Genomic DNA, 20,264 nt, shown 5'->3' with positions numbered 1-20,264 from the left:
TCACCAGTATTCACAACAAAGAGAAATTACTAGTACAGTAATCTAGAGATTTGTGGGGCTGAATCTGGAGAAGGGAGTCAGGAGGAAAGTGAAAAAYGTGGGGGACAGTCAGTTAATTTTGGAACCCAAGGTTGGTTGTAAAATGTGGCRTCGTGCTTAGGAAGAAGCATCTCCAGTGCACCCACAAGTGCAATGCCTTATAAAATAGCTGCTTGTCTGTAAGAAAGAGCTTGGAATCATCTTGGCTAGTGTGCAGAAGACAGCAGGACTGATTAAAAAGACAATGCTGGGAACTGAAGCTAAACTCACAAACCATCTGTTGCACTATAAATCCAGTGCAGAAGCTGCTTGCTGGTGCTGTCCAGAGCAGTGATGTGTGGGTGGCTTTGCAGGTCCTCTGAGAGGACATGAGGTGGAGCCTTGGCAGAGATCCAGCCCCAGTGTGAGATACCAGAGGAGAGTGCTTTGTCTTGCATTAACCTATCATGTATAGTCAGTAATTTTAGTCAGAAGTATGCTAACATCAGCTGAATATTTGAACTAGATCAAACAAGGGAGGAGTGGAAMTAATGAAAAGAGATGGTGATCAGAATTTAACTCTGCTTGAAGAACTACAGACATTCTGCCCACTGTCCTTCTTTCCCCTGCCACTCTGTATTTTCTTAAACATATTTAATAAAGGATATTTGTCAATCTAATATCTCTTCTGTTCCAAGACTAGGGCACCTCTGCTATGACTAAGTTCAGTATTTTCAAACCAACTGAATTTTGTTAATCCAGGTATCTATTACTTTTCCTAACCAAGAGTGAATTCAGAAAGTAAAAACTCTTCCTGCTAAACTAATCCACAGTCCAGGACAAAGTTATTTCTAAGAAGCACTTGAAGTAACATAAGCCATGTGTGTTTTTGAAGTTAGGAGCTGTTTTCTTTTAAGAAGAATTTTAAGAATAGAAAGTGATAGCTTACATTCAGTTTTTGTCTAGGGTAACACTTGAAAATGTGATTAATTCTAGATACATTATGAAATAAAATTATCAAATCCATCCCTATTAAAAATCTTAAACAAAACCATGTCTGCTCTCTTATTATGGGATAAGAAATAGAACTTAATTACTAAATTATTACATACAATCTGAAAAATGTATTACATACAATCTRAGGTAAATGTACAACTATCTTGAAAGCACCTTTTATTCGGGAAAGAATAATTAAACACATGACACAGTTATAGACAGGAACTTGGTTTATRGCATGAAATTTTTTATAACAATTACAGTACTGAAATGCACCTGTCTTTTGCTAGAAAATCCCAGCCTTGTCTGCCCAGCAGTGCCTTTCAGTTTTACACTGCAATGAGGAGAAAGCGCTTCTCCACGCTTTACATGCCTCACTTCTCTCTGTACATYGGCCATCCTATGCAGAAAATTGTTTCTGTGCAATTACAGCAGTGAGTTTGTCTTGTGTGGTAGGTTTTAAAACAGCAAACAGAAGTTGCACTCAGTAGGAAGCAGAGCTTTCCTGGTGCCCTCCCCTGTGCAGGAGGCAGCCAGCTCCTAGACATTGGACCAGACAGATGGTGTGGGGCTGGATTCGGCTGTGGAGCTCCAGCCAGCTGCTCCCACCCAGGTCCCTCAGCACTCAGGCCAAGTGCCAGCTGGGGTGACTGAAGAGTAGGATTTGAACTGTGTTATCCATGGGTCAGTGATGTGCTTTAACCCCAGACAGCGACTGAGCCCATGCAGCCACTTGCTCACTCACCACCAGTGGGATGGGGAGGRAATTACAAGGACAAAAGGRAGAAAATTCATGGGTTGATACAAAGATGGTTTAACAGGGAAAGCAAAAACTGTGCAAAGGAGAACAAGGAATCAATTCACTATTTCCCATGGGCAGATGTTCAGCCATCTCCAGGACAGCAGKGTCCTGTCAYACACAACGGTGACTTGGGAAGACAGACACCATCACGCCAAACATCTCCTACTTCCTTCTTCTGTCCCCAGCTTTACATGCCAAGCATGAAGCCACATTGTCTGGGATATCCCTGAGGCCAGTTGGGGTCAGCTGTCMTGGTTGTGTCCCCTCCCAACTCCTTGTTCACTCCCAGTCTCCTCACTGCCTTGACTCRTGCAAGCACTGCTCAGCAATAAGGAAAATATCCCTGTGCTATCGATGCTGTCTGCAGCACAAATCCAAAACAGCCCCACACTTGCTGCTCTGAAAATAATTAACTATTCCAGCCAAAATCAGCTCAGTCAGACTTTTCAGCCAACAGCAGGGTTAGACCCCAGAGAAGCAGCAGTGTTGAGCAGCTTCAGGCAGTGAACAAGAGGAGACCCCAAGGTGCAGAGTGAATTTTCATCTAATAGATCATGGGAGAAAGTCTCTTCAGGCACAARAAATACCCACGTTGGTAAAACCCTACTGGAAAAATAAACCAGGCAAGATGTGATTTACCACRGACACTGGTATTTAGCAAGGGAGAAGGGAACGCCAGCAAATTTCTACAGATCTCCCTTCACTAGGAAGGAATTAACTGTTACACACTATGGTCAAATATACATAGAACTAYCCTCATGTCACTATAAGCTATCCATAGATGCATACTTCAGTACAGATGCTAAACATGTGTGGGGCAGAGGCACCAGCAAATGAAAAAAAAAAATTAAAAAGCYTCTAAAAAGGAAGGTGGTCCATACTGAGTCTTTAGCCAACAGAATCTGCAAAGATGGATGTGCATTTTTTTCTTGTAGAATTTCACACTTTATTTGGAGAATAATACTATTCTTGTATGAAAGCACTTGTATGAAATCAACCTGATTTTACCTTTTGGCAGTTATCCCAAAGCCTGACTGTCAAGTCAGGATGTAAAGGATTTCAAAGGATGCAAACTTGGCTCTGTRTTAACAATACATATGATATTATAGGTATTCAAATTCCAGCTTCAATCTCCAGTTAGAGATTTCCAATACTACAGCCAATATCACCTCCCTAGATGCTTTTTATCTTCACTAGTTTAACACTGCTCAATACTGGAATTAACTTTTCATGGGTAGAGCAGTGATGAAGTCCTGCCGGCATTCAGCAGTGAGTCCCAGGAATTTTCTGCAGGGCCCTGGACTACTTGTGCAGTCCCTAGATCAAAGCATCGTTAGAAGATGAAAAAGTATTATTAATTTAATGTCTAGCTCAAAATTATTCTAGCCATTCTGTAACAGATCACAAGAGACTTCTCTCCCACTTATCCCTGGAACTTTTCTTTCATGCAATAGTAAAGATTTTTAAAATAATGTTTATTAAAGGCACAGCCTAACTCTTCTGAAGGACATTCCTTTTGCCATGAGGACTGGAACATTACTCACCCGCTCAGTATCCAGTAAAGGARTTTTACTCTCTGCATGATGAGGAGTGCTCCAAGGTCAGCCCTTAGGACCTCAGTGTCTCAGAACTGGAATTCTTCCTGGCAGGAATCTGTGAAGCTGTAGGTACAGGCATGACCAGACACACTTTGACAGCTCCAAGCAACCTGAAATTCAGTTTAGAAATGAGCCAAGTTTATGCAGTCTTAAAATTGCTGACTAGCTGCTTCCTTCAGGGTTAGCATTACCAATTTACAAGCAACATGCTAACCCACAGTAGAGAGCTAAAACCAGCAGGAGACCCAATTTCCAAGGCTGAACTATCAAGGCAGCTACACATAACCTATATTAATTGTCAAAATTTTAACTTCTTTCCCATTAAGGAGCTAAGTTTTAGAAATATTTTCTAAATATTATTACTTGTGATAATATTCTAAATATTATTACTTGTAATAATATTTTCTAAATATTGTTATTTATGGTTACTATTACTATTATTATCATAATCCAATCTGAATATAATTGCTTTAACTGTAAATTCTTAGAATGGTTGACTAGCAATTATTTTAATAATTCACAGAGAATCAATAGGGAGGTATGATTTCCAATTTACAAYTTAAGGATGCAAAATGAATCYTCATTTGTTGCAGAGCATAACCAGCAGTYACTCACTTCATCAGAAATAAGCAGYTTGAGACTGGGTCCTGCTTTCTAGCACTTTTCACACACATAAAAAACTTYGTGAACAGCCAAAGCCAATTTTCAGGTAAGCAAAAGCACCTCTTTTCATGCAAGAAATGGATGTCACACAAATCACTGAAAAATTTATCTGGTTATCTGATTTGGGGACATCAAGGCAGAGCTGTGATTTGAGTATGGAAGCTGATCAATATGAAAGGATGAGCAAACCAAAGTGCTTTATTGAAACAAAAATTGGAGACCTGAATTGGAAACAAATAAGCCTGAAAGCTGAGTATGTGGGGGAGGGGAGATTTGTTGTGTAAAAATATAATCCCGTGGTTATTTATGTGTGTGTGACGAGAGCAAGTTAGCAGAGAGCAATGGTAGCAGGCTGGTTTTGGCATCCAGTAAGAGAAGTAACAAACTTTAACTGAATAAAGAATGATTCAAACAGATGATTGAGAGCAGTTTTTAACAGTGGACATACTGACATAATGGAGTAAATGACTGCTGGATGAAGTCTTCATCCTTTAAGATTTTAAAACCAGCTTGGAACAGATGAYAAGTGTCCCATCCTCTCATCTCTAAATCCATTTGAGATAGAGTTAAGTATCACTAATTGTTCTTAAATATGTTTTACATAAAAAGGGAAAAAATATGAGGGGAAAAATACTCACAGTTCACTCAAGTCACCCCTGCTCAAGCAGCAGCTGAAATGACTGTGAAAAGCCAAGGAAAGGTTTCCAAACCTTCCATCAGAGGGGCCTCTGCTGTAGTCAAACTGATCTCCTACAGCCCTTTCCCATTATTTTAACAAGTGCTGCACTTCAGAGCCTATCCAGAGCACACCTGAAAGTAGTTTCATGCCTGTGCATAAATAAACAAGGGGCTAATCATTTCCCAGCTGTATGGCAAAGCATTAAAGAAGCTCAGCCACAGCCAGGGCAGTGCTAGGGCTGGGTGGTCCCACACCCAGCACTTGCTGGCACAGCTGGGATTTCTACCCATGGCAAGGGAACAACCACACAGCCTTTTGCTTAGACAAACACACCCTTCCTTTCCCTTCAGCTCCTCTCAAGAAAAAGAGGATAAAAACTACTGGGTTAAMGGTGTGGGGTTTGTGCTCTTCTTGATTTATTGTACAATTCCAGTATATTTTATTCAAATACTGGCAGAGGTACAATTACCATATTTCCTCATAGGAAATGTTATGAGACACTAATCTATTGCAGAGTACTCCAGAACAAACTATTAACAACATTTCCATAAAAGTCAGCATTACCTCCTTTTCACACAGCACAAACAAAATGTACAAAGCATCTTTAAACTGTGGGTCTGTCTTTTTGTACATTAAAGCTGATTTTTCAGGAGACTTCAGCACTCTGTACATTACTTCCTATGGATCACAGGGCTTCTGGACCACCAGCTTCATATCCTGTCATTACAKGGTAGTCTATCATATCAGTTTCTTTCTACTTCTGAATTATAAGAGTATTTTAAAATGAGTTGGCTCTTCTTTTCCATCCCTTCCTGCCATGCTGTTCTCATGGTTAAAAAAAAAACCCACCTTCTTCCAACTTCCAGGGTGAAATGATTTATTACTGATGTACGAAAATCTGTTCTTATGCCAGTATTGTTCATAGCCTGATTACTTCTCTCCTACACTGCTGTTCAGGCTGCTGTGCACCGCTGTCCTTTTTCAGCCTTGACTTTGAGACTAAATAAAATGAAGCTTGGTGCTCCCCAAGAAGTTATTTCACTTAATACTTCTATCTATTAAAAATATTAATTCATCCCCTTGGGACTCAGGTGCCTACAATATGTTAATGCCACCTAAATTTGCCTTTTTCACAACTCACCCAGGGTTTCAAAGTCACCCCTTGAACCACCAATGCCCCATGACCAGGCACACATGAACAGTGACTGCTGCTACAGTTCTGCAAAGCCAACTCCAGCATACCAACAGTGTCACTCAGCTTCAGCCTGATAAGGACTTGGCCTCTTCAGAAAATCTAACTTATTTGTCTAACATCTCACAGACACTGTGGCACCGGGGACTGGGTCCAGCTCCTCTGAGAGCTTTTGAATGCCTCAGCCATGAGACACTGCCTCCATCCTTTTTACCTCCTTCCGTGTCCTACCAGATTCCTGCACRCTTTCTAACCTCTGGCACAGACCAGGCAGTGCTCACAGGGCCAGRTGCGTTGCACCATCCATTCCTGCTCCAGGAGTGTCCAACCTTGAGTGTTGACCAAATGCTGMAGTGGAGAAAAAACAACCACTTGTGATACATGACTGATAAGGAGCATGAAGGGGAGGCAGCAGACAYTGAGTCTGACTCCTCAGTGCTTGACTTTGCAGCACAGACATTGATCTCTGTAACGCTGTGCATAGACAAGAGGTTTCCTGGCCATTTTTGAAAAGCTCATACTGAAAACAATAGATGTCAATGATATGCACGTGTCACCGCTAGAAATGAGACTTTTAAATCGAGTGCACAAACATCTGTCACTTGAACCAAGGACATGGACAAGGACCTCCTCCAGACTCTGTTCTGGTGACTGACGGTAATGCCCACTGCAGAAATGACTGCAAAGGCACTCCCAAATGGAGCTCAGGCAAAGGCAGTGGGATGAGACAGCTCTCACATCATCCCTTGTGCTCACAAACTGAGCCYGACAGCAGCAGGAGGTGCACAAATACTTTACTTTTACAAATTTGAGTTTTAAAACTTTGGTTTTGCAGAACATTTCTTCCCACGAATCCCACCCCAATGCTGCTAGGAGTGTACGGGAGCAGTTAATAAATCCCTTATGCAGAGGGAAAGAGGAGTCTTGTTTGCAGGAGAAATGCATTGGTGTGGGCTGAGACAGGSACAGCAGAAGGCAAGTCACTGTTGCCCTGTGGACCAGGGGCTGGTCCACTGCCAGCTGTCTGCACAGCCATTTGAACCGAGACACGGCAAGAGTTGAAGTTTTACCAATTTTCCCTCAGCACTTCAGACCCAGATTCACCCTATTCTCCATCCCCCSCACCCTGAGCTTTCCACCTCTGTCTCCTCCAAACTATACACTTAGGGCAATTCCCAGCACTTCACTGCAATTCGTGGTCCCTGATTCTCCTAAGAGAAGACCCTTGCCCTCTTCCATATTCATCCATTCCTTAACACATACTCCTAGCCAACTTTTCCAGTTAGAGCACTCACAACTTTCTGCTCCTCCTCATCAAATCCCAGTCCCTCATTCCTCTCACACCCAACTCCTTTGCCCAAAAAATCCCAGTCTCCTCAACGAACAGTGAATTCATTTCCCCATTCCCTCATGTTTACCCCATCTGTCCTCAATGTCTTCTCCCTCTCACCTATAACCCTTTCCATTATTAAGCAATAGAAAGCTGAACACTGCATTTGGGGGTCTTCCTTAAAAATAACTGCAAGAGGGAAAGAGGGGATAGGAAAAGGYATCAGTGGGAACAGGAATGACAGACTCCTCCCTGCTCAGCCCAGTGATGCAGCCYGTGCCATAGTTACATGGTTTCAATTCCCACTGTATGTCTTGTACCACATTGCGTTTTCTGTGCGAAAGAAAGAGGTTTGCACTTTCTYAGTGAAGATAAAACCAATGCATATTTTATTTGGTATAAAATAAAGATATACACACACATACCAAAACCACTTTTACTGAGCACGTGCTATCCATTTTATACAAACATTAATATATTTGGCCAAATCAGAACAGAAAGCAGAGGTAAAAATAAAAACGCAGGGGACATCCCCTACACAGAGGTAATTTCCCCTACCYGAACTGGAGTTCCTGTCCCAAAACACCGAAGTGACAAATTATTTGAAWATAAATACCTTTGACAATATTTGAACACAGTCAAAAGACCACCACACCCTAAGTTCAAAAGAATATGCACTGTTTTGACCGAAACTCCCTCAAGAGATTTAAACCTTAGGCCCATGACAAAAAGCTTCAGCCTATATACAGTTGAAGTTTGGCAAAGTTGGATATTAGAAACAGGGCAACAAGTTTGGAAGCTCCAGGGAAAGACTGGATTCCCACTTAACAGCAACAAGAAATGGTGCTGCAGGTGTCCTAGGTTAGCAGCAGAGCTTAACATCTCAGTGCTGGAAGCAAGAATTTCACAGTACTCAAAACCCAGACTGCAAGTCCTACAATGTTAATTGGCTCCCAGCCTGCTGTTCAGAGCTGCGACTGCCAGATACATGTCTCACCCACAGAAAACAGCCCCTTCATCATTGAAACCCACCACCTTAATGTGTTTAGATCTAGCATTCATGTCTTTAAAACAGCCAAGAGAAGGACAATCTGGACTTGGCCTCTCTCACTCACACACACACACAGCAAGTGGGGTGTTGAAAACTTCTGCTAGTGCGAGGTCTGACAAATTGTGTTTCTCCCAAGTCATTCTCCATGGTGGTAGATGTCACRTCAAGTTAAATAGGAAAGACAAAACGACATCTAAGGTAGTCCCAGTGCTGCACAGATTGTGTGGTGACTCTGAAGAATGACATGCACCATCAGAGAGTCTCAGTGACAGCTCTCAGTGTTCAAGAAAGGAACAGAACATGCTGTCGGGCTTGTTGGCTCTCAGGGTTTCAGTTGGTTGATTGCACTACCATAACAAACCCAGAAACTCTGCAGGTTKTTTTTATCGTTGGGCTTTACTGAAAGTGGTGATACTGAGAACTTAATGCAGAAACTCAGGACTTTTCTTGATGCCCAGACTGATTGGGGASGAGGAGCCTAAAATGACCCATGCAATAGTGAAGTTGTTAAAAAAAGTAACTCCACTATTCTAACGTTTCTGGTTAGATACTGCAACTGATACTAAATTATTGCTATTGTACCTGCAGTATCCTAGTATGTACTGTGGATATCTACAAGGCCTCCATCAGTGATATCCTAAGGACTGAAAACAAGGCAGGGGCCAAGAGTATTTCTTGGCCCTAGACTTTCATCACTTCCCACAAGTATGTCAGTACAGCTTGCCTCCCCGAAAGAAACAATTAAAATACAGACATGATGTTGTAAAAGAGCAATTAAGAATTACAGTGTGGAAATATCACAGCCCTTTATGAATAATTACAGTACTCAAGTTTCAGGCCTCCCTTAAGTCAGATGTGTGACAACTAGAAATTAAGTAAAAACAGATGACAGAAATGTCTTGTGAGAATTTGTCATTTTCGTACCCATTTCCCACCATGAATTTTTAATACATTAAAGCTGTTAATTCATTGTGTATAAAGTAGCACAAGTAGGTAATTTTCACCAATCTCAGCCTGAAATACTAAAACTCTATGGCTCAGTCCTGAACTTTGATTCTAAGTTGGCCAAGTTCAGGTTGGCAATAAAAATGTGTTTAGTGTTCCCTTGCTTATCATGCCATCCCCTGCTCTAAAAGCACAGTTATGGTTCAGTTTTCTACATCATTCTGTAGAATGGTTACTTCACTTCAAAATGGCCAAGGCACAAAAGCCCAGCTGCTCTCGAAATGCAGTCTAACTACGAGTGTCCTGCTTTCACCAAGTTCTGCTTGCTTCCAAAGATCTCTGCCATTGAAYTCCATGCTGGTCACCCTAACCTGGCCTGTTTCTGTCTTTTCAGGCAAATACCAACACAGACATTTGACAGTACATTTACTTTTTCTTCAAGGCCTGAGTTTCAAGACCAAGTAAATGCTGTAAGCACTCTGGATGACACTTTCCAATGTCATCAAAAGACCCTGAAGAGAAAAAAGGGATGCATTTGTTGGTGAGCCTTAGTAGTCCTCCTTGGGCAGAAGAATTTCAGATGACTCTCTAGTGACTGAAGTGCAATGTCACACCATCAGTCGTTAAGCAACTGTCATGCAGCCTTACATGCTTGTGCACATACTGGTCTAAGATGTCACTCTAGGCTATTCGCTCCTTTCTCAGCTTTGGATATTCCCTGTGGAATTTTTAGAAGAGTTTTCTAAWGAACTCAGGTGCACTGCGTTTGTGGAATACAAACCACAGATTGCACTTGCTGTATTTTGTACACTTTGCCCAGTAAAGCCCTTTGCACATTACACAAAAAATATAAAATCAAAATAACCACTCATAGAGAGCGATAAGGCTCGTGAACAACTTTTGTTGACAGAAATAATTATTGATACACAAAATGCATCTGMCATAGAATATCCTGAGCTGGAAGAGATCCACAAGGATCATCARAATCCAACTCCAGGCCCTGCATGGGACAGCTCCAAGAAGYACATCACGTGCCTAGAGCATTGTCCAAAACCTTCTGGAGCTCTGTCTTGGGGCCATGATCACTTCCCTGTGGAGCCTGTTCCAGTGCCCARCCACCCTTCCCAAAAAGGGAAGAACCTTCTTCTAATATCCCACATAAACCTCCCCAGACACAACTTCAGGCTTCTCCCTCAGGTCCTGTCACTGGTCACCAGAGACAGTGCCTGCTCCTCCTCTTTCCCTCATGAAGCTGTGGACYGCAGTGAGGTCTCACCTCAGTCTCCTCCAGGCTGAACAGACCAAGTGTCCTCAGACGCTCCTCATACAGCTTCCCCTCAAGGCCCTTCACCACCTTTGCAGCTCAAACATGGAAACTGTTTCAGAAAACACTAAATAATTTGCAGTAAGTGGATTTCCTCCCAGCCACAAGAATCAAGTTAAGCTATATGTCAACACTTCCTCCCTCATCAAGATGAACCATTTTAAGTTAGATTAAGTGCAAACTTTGAAAAACTTAGGAAAGATATTTACCACCTGAAAGAGTGTGATGAGATTCCCTGTCAAGGTGAAGACAATTCTTAACAGTTGCATCACACAATTCTGTGACTGCAACTTGCTAAGAAAAAAATTRACAGGATATACTGGATTTTAATCTCCCATCCAGTTTAAGAAAGTAAGTACCGTATCATATTTTGGTAYGGGCAAAAATCTTACTTTGTTTTCAAACCTGTCACTACAAGCCAGGCTGGGTGTAGTCCTAGAAAAGCCTTCAAAAAAAAGGTTACCCAGCACAGGTTATCAAGGCTTAGTACAGGTATTGTCTATCTATACAAATACCATTATTAAACGCCACTGGAACACCCAGAAACAAATTTTGGTGTCACMGGCACGATGAGAGAATGCAGAAACATCCCTTCGATAATACACAAGGTTGTTCCATCACAAAAGATCCTGTAATACTTACTGCAAGTAGAAGCCCAAGGATTGAGCACTGTAGGAAGCACGCTACTGGGAGATGCATAGATTTGTTCAAAAACATTTTTATGACTACATTTTCCTGACAGATAATGAAAGAAACCTGCTTCTTGTGCCAGATGGGAAGATCAAGGAAAAAAAAAAAAGGAGTTAAAATAAATGAAGGCTGATCCTGACATGTTGTTGTGAAGGTTCATGAGGACAAAACTCAGAGCACAAAAATGTACAATGCAATTCAAACACCTCCTCCATGACAACATAACATCTTTGAACTGCCTTTACTTTCAGCACTTTATATAAATACYGCTTTCTTCCTGATCCTGGATTATCCTCAATTTGAAACTCATATTCTGGGTTTGTATTTGAGAAGTGCATGTAAACATCCCTATAATCCTGTACACTCTTGAGGGGCCATTTAAACACTACCAGACTGTAATGGACTCAAAAGCAGTCTCTATGAAGTTATGAAACTGCATCCCTAAATTACAACTGAACCTTCTATCCCCACATTAAGAAATTAAGAAACAAAGGTACTCATAGATACACACACACCCCGTTCTCGCACAAGTTGCAGGACATCTGCAGGAACAGGTCATTTTAAAATTAAAAAAAAAAAAAAAAAAACTTCAGGGGAGCTTTTTGTTTGTTTCATTTGTTTGGTTTTTTTTTAATATAAGTTTTTATTTGGGAACTCCATGATTAATCTGTTTTAGCCTCTTAGGAAACATTTGCTTTGTCCAGGAGTTGCCAGCTGAGAGGATGTTATTGTTTGGAAGGGATGTGATCAGGGGGACCTACATGGCACAATGTGTTAGCCCGGAAGTGAGGGAAGAAAAGTGATTCTCTCATCTGACAGAGAAAACAAAACGGAAATATAGAGCATTTGCCTTCCAGTTTCATTCACCCCTACACGTGTTCCAAAGAAACATGTTAGTCACCTGTATCTCACATGAGTATCACCAAACTATATAAATATATATATTAAAAAAAAAATACTTTCAAAACAATTACAGATTTCTTTAGGAAAGCAAAGGTTTCTGCCACAAACATCTTCAAAACACATAAGCAGGCGAATGCTTACCCTCTCTGCATGACCACTTACCCTGCTGCTCCGAACGATGGAGAGAGCTGGAAACAGTTCCCCTTCCCTCACCCCTCTCCCTACAGCACCAGCAACCAACAGGAGCAAAGACCATCCCTGCAGCACAGGATGGGAGCAGGAGAGCTGAGTCCTGCCCTGCAGCAAGCACCCTCCTGGCTCTCCAGGCCCCTGCAGCGACTTCACAGAAGCCTCTTGYGTTTTATTAGCAGTAGGACAGAGGCCAGTGTGCTTCAGGGCTCCAGAAGGGCAATGCCTTCCAGGCCCTCTAGTTCCTTGCTGAGAGTCTATACTCAGGGGATTTTTAAATTTACATGCAGTTTGTAGCATACCTGTGCTTTGTACACGATCATGGTTTCACGCTGAAAGGGCTCCAAGAGTGATGCTCGGAGGACACCTCTTGAACTAAACCTTTCTCTGAAATAGAATATCCCCCCTTTCCCTCTCCAYGCAGCCCAGAGGGAACACAGCCACACTGAAGCCACAGCGGGATGGGGGCCTGGACCCTGCCGCGCTGCCTGTACCCGAGGCGAGGTGGGTGTCCCTCAGCCGGGGCTCCCCCGGGGGAGCGCCCTGCCCACCAAGCGGGCTCCTGCCAGGCTGGCGGTGATCCCCGCGCTCAGCTCTGCCCGAGGGCGCCTGTCCGTCCGCCCTCGGGCCAGTCCAGGACGTGCGGCTCTGCCGCTACCGGGTGTCGCTGGCGCTGAGGGGGTAGGCGAGGATGCTCATGGCCTCTCCGCACGCCGCCTCCACCTGCCGCACCTGCTGGCGGCTGAGGCGCTCCCGCCAGGCGTGGACGGCCTCYCGCGCGTCGCGGGCGGAGATGAGGAAGGGCCGGTCGGAGGAGTAGGCAGCGCCGCGGGTCATGTTGAGCACGAAGTCCTCCAGGGCGGGCGGCACCGTCAGCCCGGCGAAGCGCAGCAGGCGGCGCAGCTCGGCGCGGGGCTCCCGCACCAGGTCCTCGTAGCGCAGCTGCGTGTAGCGGCGGCGGAGCCAGCCCGGGGCGCGGCGGGCCAGGAGGAGATCGCGGAGCCAAGCCTGGCAGATCACCTCCAGCGCGCCGCCGAGGAAGAACTCGGCGCGGTGYTGCGGCTGCGGCACCCGCCCGCCGCCCAGCAGCCCGGGCGGCAGCAGGACATGCTGCTGCTGGTGGCGGGCCGGGCCCCGCGGCTCGGCGCGGTGGCGGCTGCGCAGCACCTGGACGCTCTCCCGCAGCAGCGCCTGCCGCGCCTTCAGGCGAGAGTTATGGACGGCGCGGGGGTCGCGGAAGAGCTGCACCACCCGCAGGTTGAGGCCGGGCTCCCGCAGCAGCGGCAGCAGCGCGCTCAGCTCCAGCAGCCGCACGTCCTTGATGACCACCACCGGGTACTTGCGGCACTCGGCCTCTAGCTCCCGCAGCGCCCGCGGCGGACAGGTCTCCTCGCAGGAKGCGCCGTCGACGAGGCCGATCTCCCCCCGGGGCCGCGGGGCGGCAGGGCAGAGCGGCGGCGAACAGATCACCTTGTTGGTCCGCCAGCCGAAGATGCTGGCCGTGGTGAGGTTGTCGGCGGGCGGGGCGGGGGCCAGCGGGTCGCGGGGGCCGGACGGGGCGGCATAGAGGCGCAGGACGGAGAAATCGCATCGGAAGAGGGCGCGCAGCATGTCGCGGAGGGCTCCCTGCAGGCTCAGCGCGTCCCCCGGGTAGAGAGCCTGCCAAAGGTGCCACATGGGCTCGTACAGGTAGAAGACGTCGGGGTGCTGATTGAAGAGCTCTCCGAGGAAGGAGGAGCCASTTCGCCAGGTAGCGTGCAGGTAGATGTGCCGCTTCCCCGCCGTCCCCGCGCTGCCGTTACCCGCCGCCCCGGCCGTGCCCGCTTCATCCTCCTCCTCTTCCTCGTCCAGCGGCGGCCGCTGCTCCCAGCCCCACTCGCTCAGCGCCTCCTCCAAGCTTGGGCAGCGCCGCAGCAGCGGCTCCTCGTCCGCTCGCCCGCGCCTGGCCCCGTAGTCCAGCGCGTAGGGCACCAGCAGGAGCAGCAGCAGCGTGTACAGCACCAGGACCGCGGCGAAGCGGCGATGTTCGCCCCGCCACCGTCGCCGGCCCTTCATCGCGGGGGCCGGCTCGGACCCCGGCTCCGCCGACCCTCTGTCTGCCGGAGGGCGGCTCTTTGCGGAGAAGCAAAGTTAGCGGCGGCGGCGGGGGTGTAGGCGGCGGGCGGTCCTCCCCGCCGGGGAGCACGCCCACGGGCACGCCGGCCCGGCTCGGAGCCGCTGGCCGCGCCGCCCGCCCGCTCTCGCCGCCGCCTCCTGATTCTCCTCCTGCTCCTCCTCGCAGCGCGATGCGGAAGCGCCCGCACCTGCCCCCGCCGCCTGAGCAGCCGCCGCCGGCGGGGCGCGGGCTGCTGCTGCTCCCGTTGCCGCTGCGCCGGGCTCCGGGCCGCCCCTCGCCCGGCCTCCCTCCTTCCCTCCCCCTGACAGGGCCGGAGGGGCGGGCTCGGCACGGCGGGACTCACCCCTGCCCGGGAAGGGGCTCACCGAAAAGGAGGTGTGCTAGCCAGGACAGGTACCGAGMAGCCGAGGGTGTCCCGAGGAGGAGTGGTTGGTCCTGCTATTCATCAGAGCTCCGGAGAAAGAACACGCAAGACGCTACACTAACGAGAAGGGCTGCTAATGCCTTTTTAGGGTAGATGACAGCTATTAAAATCTGCAGTGARTTTCAGAAATGCTGCAGTTCGGCGCTGTAGAGAGCTGCGGGGTTTCTCAGCCACACTTTTGTCAGCGTGTGTGCTGATAGGATGCGGACCTCTCGATCATGACTCATTGCTCCAGTTTCACACCTGTAAGTTCCACGTCTGTCTGAGTTGGTCACCTTTKGCATCTGGGAGGAAGAAATGGGCATCCGCAGAGGGACATTCAACATATTGTGAATATGGCCCTCTTTATTAACTACAGTAAGRGCATAAAGTTACCAGCTCAAACTTAGGCTTCTAGTTTTTTAGACATCTAAGATTACTTGAAGTATCCCGGAAGATGGAAAGTCAGCAAGATGCTGACTTCAGGTATTTAAACTAAAATGTATAGTTTCAAAATCTCCAGCCCAGCCCCTCCCTGCCCTTGGAAGGTGTTCACATAAGGAGATGGACCATGATCCTGTGTTCCTGGTTAAGGCATCCAGCTGTCAGGAAAGTGAGGTCCCCAACCTGCTGATGGTATAGTGGGAGYTGCTGACTGTCCTGACCTCTAGGCAATAGGTGGCATCCTCTGTAAAACAATACTGATATTTAAATATGGTGTGCAGGGTGAAATTCAGAGAGAATAACACAATTCTTGCCCTCAGCATATGCTGCTTTGACTCCTAGAAGAGTCTGTGGTATATATGCACTTGTGGTTAGACACATGACATAACCTTTGCCAAAGACACCACATGCATCAGAGAGGAGAAACAATGTTACATGGGTTCTAAAAATGTTCTTTTTATAGTACAGATATATAGATACACAGTCTGAAGATACTGCACCTAGTATGATACCTAGTTAGTAAAGAGTAATCTTATTTTGAATTTGTCAGGCAAAGTGCAAGGAGCAGAAATCAACGTGAGAGAGAAAAAGCATGTTTCTCTTCCATCCAGGTGGTGAGCCAGTAGTCTGCCTGCTAATGCTTTACTTGCCCCCGTTAATAAATTTTAAAGACTGGGCTTCCTGCCCTTTATAGTGTGCTGAGTGAGTGGATGGTGCCAAACAAGATTTGTGAGCTCCTGAGCTCACAATGTCGAGATTATAGCATTGGAAAAGAAATTCTGCTTATATTTTTGATAACTAACATACACCAGTATCTCACACTCAGCAATGTGGGTTTCACCTCTGGCTCAGTAACAGCAGGATTTCATCCAGACCCTCAAGCAACTAAAAGAGGATGACAGAATAAAAACACACTTGCCAAAATCGGGTTACTGTCTTACAAAAAAACCCTTTTCCCCTATCCGAACACAATGCATACCTAGTATTTTGAGAGGTGTCTCCAGTGTAGTTGACTCTTGTGGCATCATAGTAACTTGGTAGATTTACCAAGGTGGGAATCAGAGAAGTGCTGATAAGAATGGATAACTCTGCCWGAGTTTCTCCTTTGTAAGACAAAATATTGAGCTGGCAGTAGCCTCAGCACCACTGATGGCCAATGAGCCATGCCACAAAACATGTTACTTTAAACTAATTTTGTATTAGTTTCTGTGACACATATTTAGGTCTAAGAACTAAAATCCAGGTCTTAAAGCTACCTAACCAAAGTAAAGCTGTCTTGAAAAGAATGAAACATCTCACAGMGTAAGATAGCCTGACAGACAAATGCGAAACCATAGAAATAAAACTTCATATGTCTTATGCTGATTTTTTTCAGATAATGGAGCTACAAACTTCTGTGGCAACTGTTCTAGAAGTGAAAGATGCAAATCACTTTACCAAAGATTACCTGTTTTAGTAAAGGTAAAACCATAGTTGTTAAAAGACTATCAAACAAWAAAAGAACGACTGTAAATGTTTTGTTCTGCAACCTTCACAACGGGTCCATCTACTGCAAGAGGATTAGGCTGTGTTTGCTTTAGTTGTTTTGGGTTAGGGCTTTTTTGGCATGGGGAGATTCCATCAAAGCTGGTATTCATTTTGCCACCCTGCAGGTGCCTGAGCTAGACTTGKAATCCCTGAGCTCCAGCCTTCCTTGAAGGAAGTACCTACTTCACCTAATTGAGTGCTGGGGAGAGAATTGCTGTCTGATTAAAGGTGGTAAGAGATCAGCTTTCTCTTTTCTCGATTTTCAGTTYTGTATTGTGTTCTCTTTCAGTACAGATAATGGGCATGATTTTCCCCTATTTAGGCTCTTTCTATAAATCATAAAGACACCATTTACATACTCAAATGATCTGCAGCTCCTTCTGAGATGAGGAYAGTTCTGTACCCAAGGGAGACAGCCCCATTCTTCTTAATTGATCTGTGAAGTAGTTTGCCCATTTGGCATCTTGCTCCTGCCATGTTTTGGTGATAGTTTGGGCTTAATGTTATTTTGTAAAGGGGGAGGGGAAGCATATAAGCATAACGTGTTCTGCATGCCTCAGTGTTGCAGTATTTCCTTTCTAGTTTCCAAGCTTGTCACTSTAAGTACTGGCTGTTTTTAATATAACATAACATTGGCTTCCTGTGTATTATCTCTCTAACTTAATTTTTGCTCTTCAGTCTCCCACGGTGCTTCTGCTGTCAAGAGAGACAGTAAATGCTGGAATGCAGCATTTCAGCCTCAATAATTTTTATCTTCTCAGCAGAGGCTTCAAAATAGAAATAGTTGCCTCTATATCTAGCAATCTTTCAGCTCTCGCATGCTCTTGTCATTTTCACAGAGTACTTTGTGAGTAAAAATAGCTGGATTTGATGATAAAATTAAATATGCTTTGCACATAGAGCACCACCCTCAAACATCCTGACTGTTAATGAGCTCTCTGCATGCACATGTTGTCACTCACAGGCTTCAGCCAAGAGGAAGTCTGTGGTTAGTAGCAGCTTAAAAACCTTCAAGAAGCCAACAAGCTAGGACAAATGTCCTTATTTTTGAAGTCACTTTGTCATCAGATTTTCCAACATGTGCAATACCACATGTTTCACATATGGGACCAGACTTAGTAGCTCACATTTCAGAAAGGTCATGTTGGGAATAGTGAGAAGAAGAAGCCAGTCCAGGCAAGATGGCTGATTCAGAAGGGACTTTTTGCAGTGTAGTTTCCCCCAAAGTGAAACAGAGATTGAGGACCTGTGAAAGGTCAAAAATAATGCAGAAATTCTGAGAGACGCGATGGAAATTTAGAGGATCTGAAAAAAGTGGAGAGTAAGACGAAAGCAGAGTACACTTCTAACCCAGGGCTGGTGAGCTGTTGGGTGGGAGTAGCTTCGGATGCAAAGCCCCATTTAGAAGCAGTGAATGCTTTCTGCCTTTCAACAGAAATTCAACTGCAATTCAACTTTCTGCATGCACACCTGATGTCATTCTTCAGCACCTGCAAGGAAGAAAAGGAAATGATGCAGGAAAACTGGCATTCATAAATACCTTCGTCTGTGTACTCCTGATCATTACACTGGCACAAGCCCAGATCTCTGAATTTCTCTGTGGGCTGATTTGAGAGAAGCCAGGTGTACAGTTATTGGTCACAGCCAGCATGGATTCATGAGAGGAAAGTCCTGCTTATCAAACCTGATTTCCTTTTATGACAAGGTAACTGACTGTCATGGTTTTAYTTGGTCCGATTTTTGGTGGTGGAGGGATGGGACCAAKAAACCACAAAGATGGCTCCTGTGAGGAAGTTCTAGAATCTTTCCCCTTCTTCTCCAGCAAAAGGAGCCCTACCCCCTGTGTTTTACAGCCAATCCATCATGGCTCTGAGGTTGATGGACAGGCTGCCCATCAGGCCTGGGCCAATTGCACAGGYTRGTTACACCTCTGTGATGACRTATTGTCTTGTACTTAAGAAGAATTCAAAACAAGATAGGGGCGGCTGCCATGTAGTTTTAGGTTSTTAGTATTTAGTTTTAGTACCATGCATTGGGGAAAAACAGAGCAGGAGGGTGAGGASATGTAAGAATCAAAATGGAGACCCAAAGATCACAGTAAGGAGAAGATGGGATTGGTTTGCTGTGCTGTTGCTGTGGTTCTCGAGCATGGAGAAAATAAGTTGTTCTCGAAAGGACTATTTCATYAATGAGAGACCTGTATAGAAAAGGAGAGCGACCTTGCTCTGAGGAAAAAAAAAAAAAACCTGGCCTTTGAGGACTGGACTGAACTGATTGGAAGCCAAAATAAAAAAGGAAGAGGCTTGACCCCCCCCCCAGGATGTTTGAAGCGAGTTGATGCTAAGAAGAAAATGTGTTCTGCGGGGAGGAGAAGATGCCCCCACCCTACATCTGAAGCAAGTGGATGCTGTGTTCTGCCAGGAGATTTGTGATAGTGGTCTTATGCTGCCGAAACAACGCAGTTTGGCCTTGAAGAACATTCTTTCCTTTTCTCCTACAAGGTAAAGAAAAGACTCCCTTGCCATCAGCAGTTATACACTGACTGTTTCTTGGGAAAAGACCTTCCACAGCTTGGAGCTGTAAGAACACTTCTCCTTTGATGCTGGTCAACAACCGTAATGAGTAGTTTGATCTATGTTAGACTTTCATTCCTGTGCCCTGTGTGTGTGGGAAGACATGGGGGGTGGAGAGGGRCGACCTGAGAAAGAGACGGGTCCCGGAAAGGATAACAGGTGTCTTAAAATGTCCATTTTTATTTTTTTCTTCTCCTTGTAAATTTGTCCCTATCTTTGTTCCCCTCCCCGGTGCAGTAGTATTCTTAGTAGTTTTTAGTAATAAATCTATTTTGCAACTAAAGTTATTTAGCCTGTCTGAACATTCTCTGGAGCACATACATATCTTTCTCTCAATTGTGTTATGTTATCTGAAAGCCATAAATTTTCTTGTTAATTGGGCTTTTGCTCTCCCTTCTRCCCTCTCTGGTGGGAAGGGAGAGAAGATTGTGGATGCAGTGCTTTTGGCTTTCGGTCAAGTTCAAACCACGACACCGATGAAGTTGATCAAGGGTTTGGTTTTGGGTAAAGCTTTTGCTTCTGTCTCTCACAGTATCCTTCTGGACAAAATGCCCAGCACACAGCTGGATAAACATGTCATGTGAYGGGTGAGCAACTGGCTCACAGGTCAGGCATAGCAGATTGCAGTGAATACAGACATCAGACTGGTGACTATCACTAGTGGGGCTCAGCAGGGCTCTATCTTAGGTCCTGTGCTCTAACACATCTTCATAAATGACTTGGATGCAGAACTGGAAGGGATACTAAGCAGGTTCACAAATGACACAAAACTGGGAGCAGCTGTTGCCTCCCTGGAAGGCAGGAAGGCCCTGCAGAGARAY

The 20,264-nt window shown here is 45.5% G+C and overlaps 1 protein-coding gene and 1 long non-coding RNA gene across 4 annotated transcripts; one reads left to right on the top strand and one right to left on the bottom strand.

Moving 5' to 3' along the window:
- Nucleotides 1–7,616: 7,616 nt before the first annotated feature.
- On the bottom strand, nucleotides 7,617–14,583 carry CHST7 (carbohydrate sulfotransferase 7). The gene has a single exon (XM_057368104.1). The coding sequence runs from the start codon at nucleotides 14,433–14,435 to the stop codon at nucleotides 13,035–13,037; it is 1,401 nt and encodes a 466-aa protein (XP_057224087.1). The 5' UTR covers nucleotides 14,436–14,583; the 3' UTR covers nucleotides 7,617–13,034.
- Nucleotides 14,584–14,696: 113 nt separating this feature from the next.
- On the top strand, nucleotides 14,697–19,716 carry LOC130574728 (uncharacterized). 3 transcript variants are annotated; one of them, XR_008965460.1, is made up of 3 exons: nucleotides 14,697–15,165; nucleotides 16,719–16,804; nucleotides 16,996–19,716. It is a non-coding gene; the product is annotated as an uncharacterized LOC130574728 (long non-coding RNA). The 3 variants fall into 3 exon arrangements; XR_008965459.1 differs by having other exon boundaries at nucleotides 14,697–16,804; nucleotides 16,996–17,098; nucleotides 18,306–19,716; XR_008965458.1 differs by having other exon boundaries at nucleotides 14,697–16,804; nucleotides 16,996–17,101; nucleotides 18,306–19,716.
- Nucleotides 19,717–20,264: the final 548 nt, after the last annotated feature.

Source organism: Malurus melanocephalus, unplaced genomic scaffold (genome assembly GCF_030028575.1).
Source record: "Malurus melanocephalus ecotype Western Australia unplaced genomic scaffold, MMel_1.1 scaffold_88, whole genome shotgun sequence".
Lineage (NCBI taxonomy): Eukaryota > Metazoa > Chordata > Aves > Passeriformes > Maluridae > Malurus > Malurus melanocephalus.
Note: the sequence above shows the minus strand (reverse complement) of the source record. Positions and strands in the feature narration are given on the sequence as shown.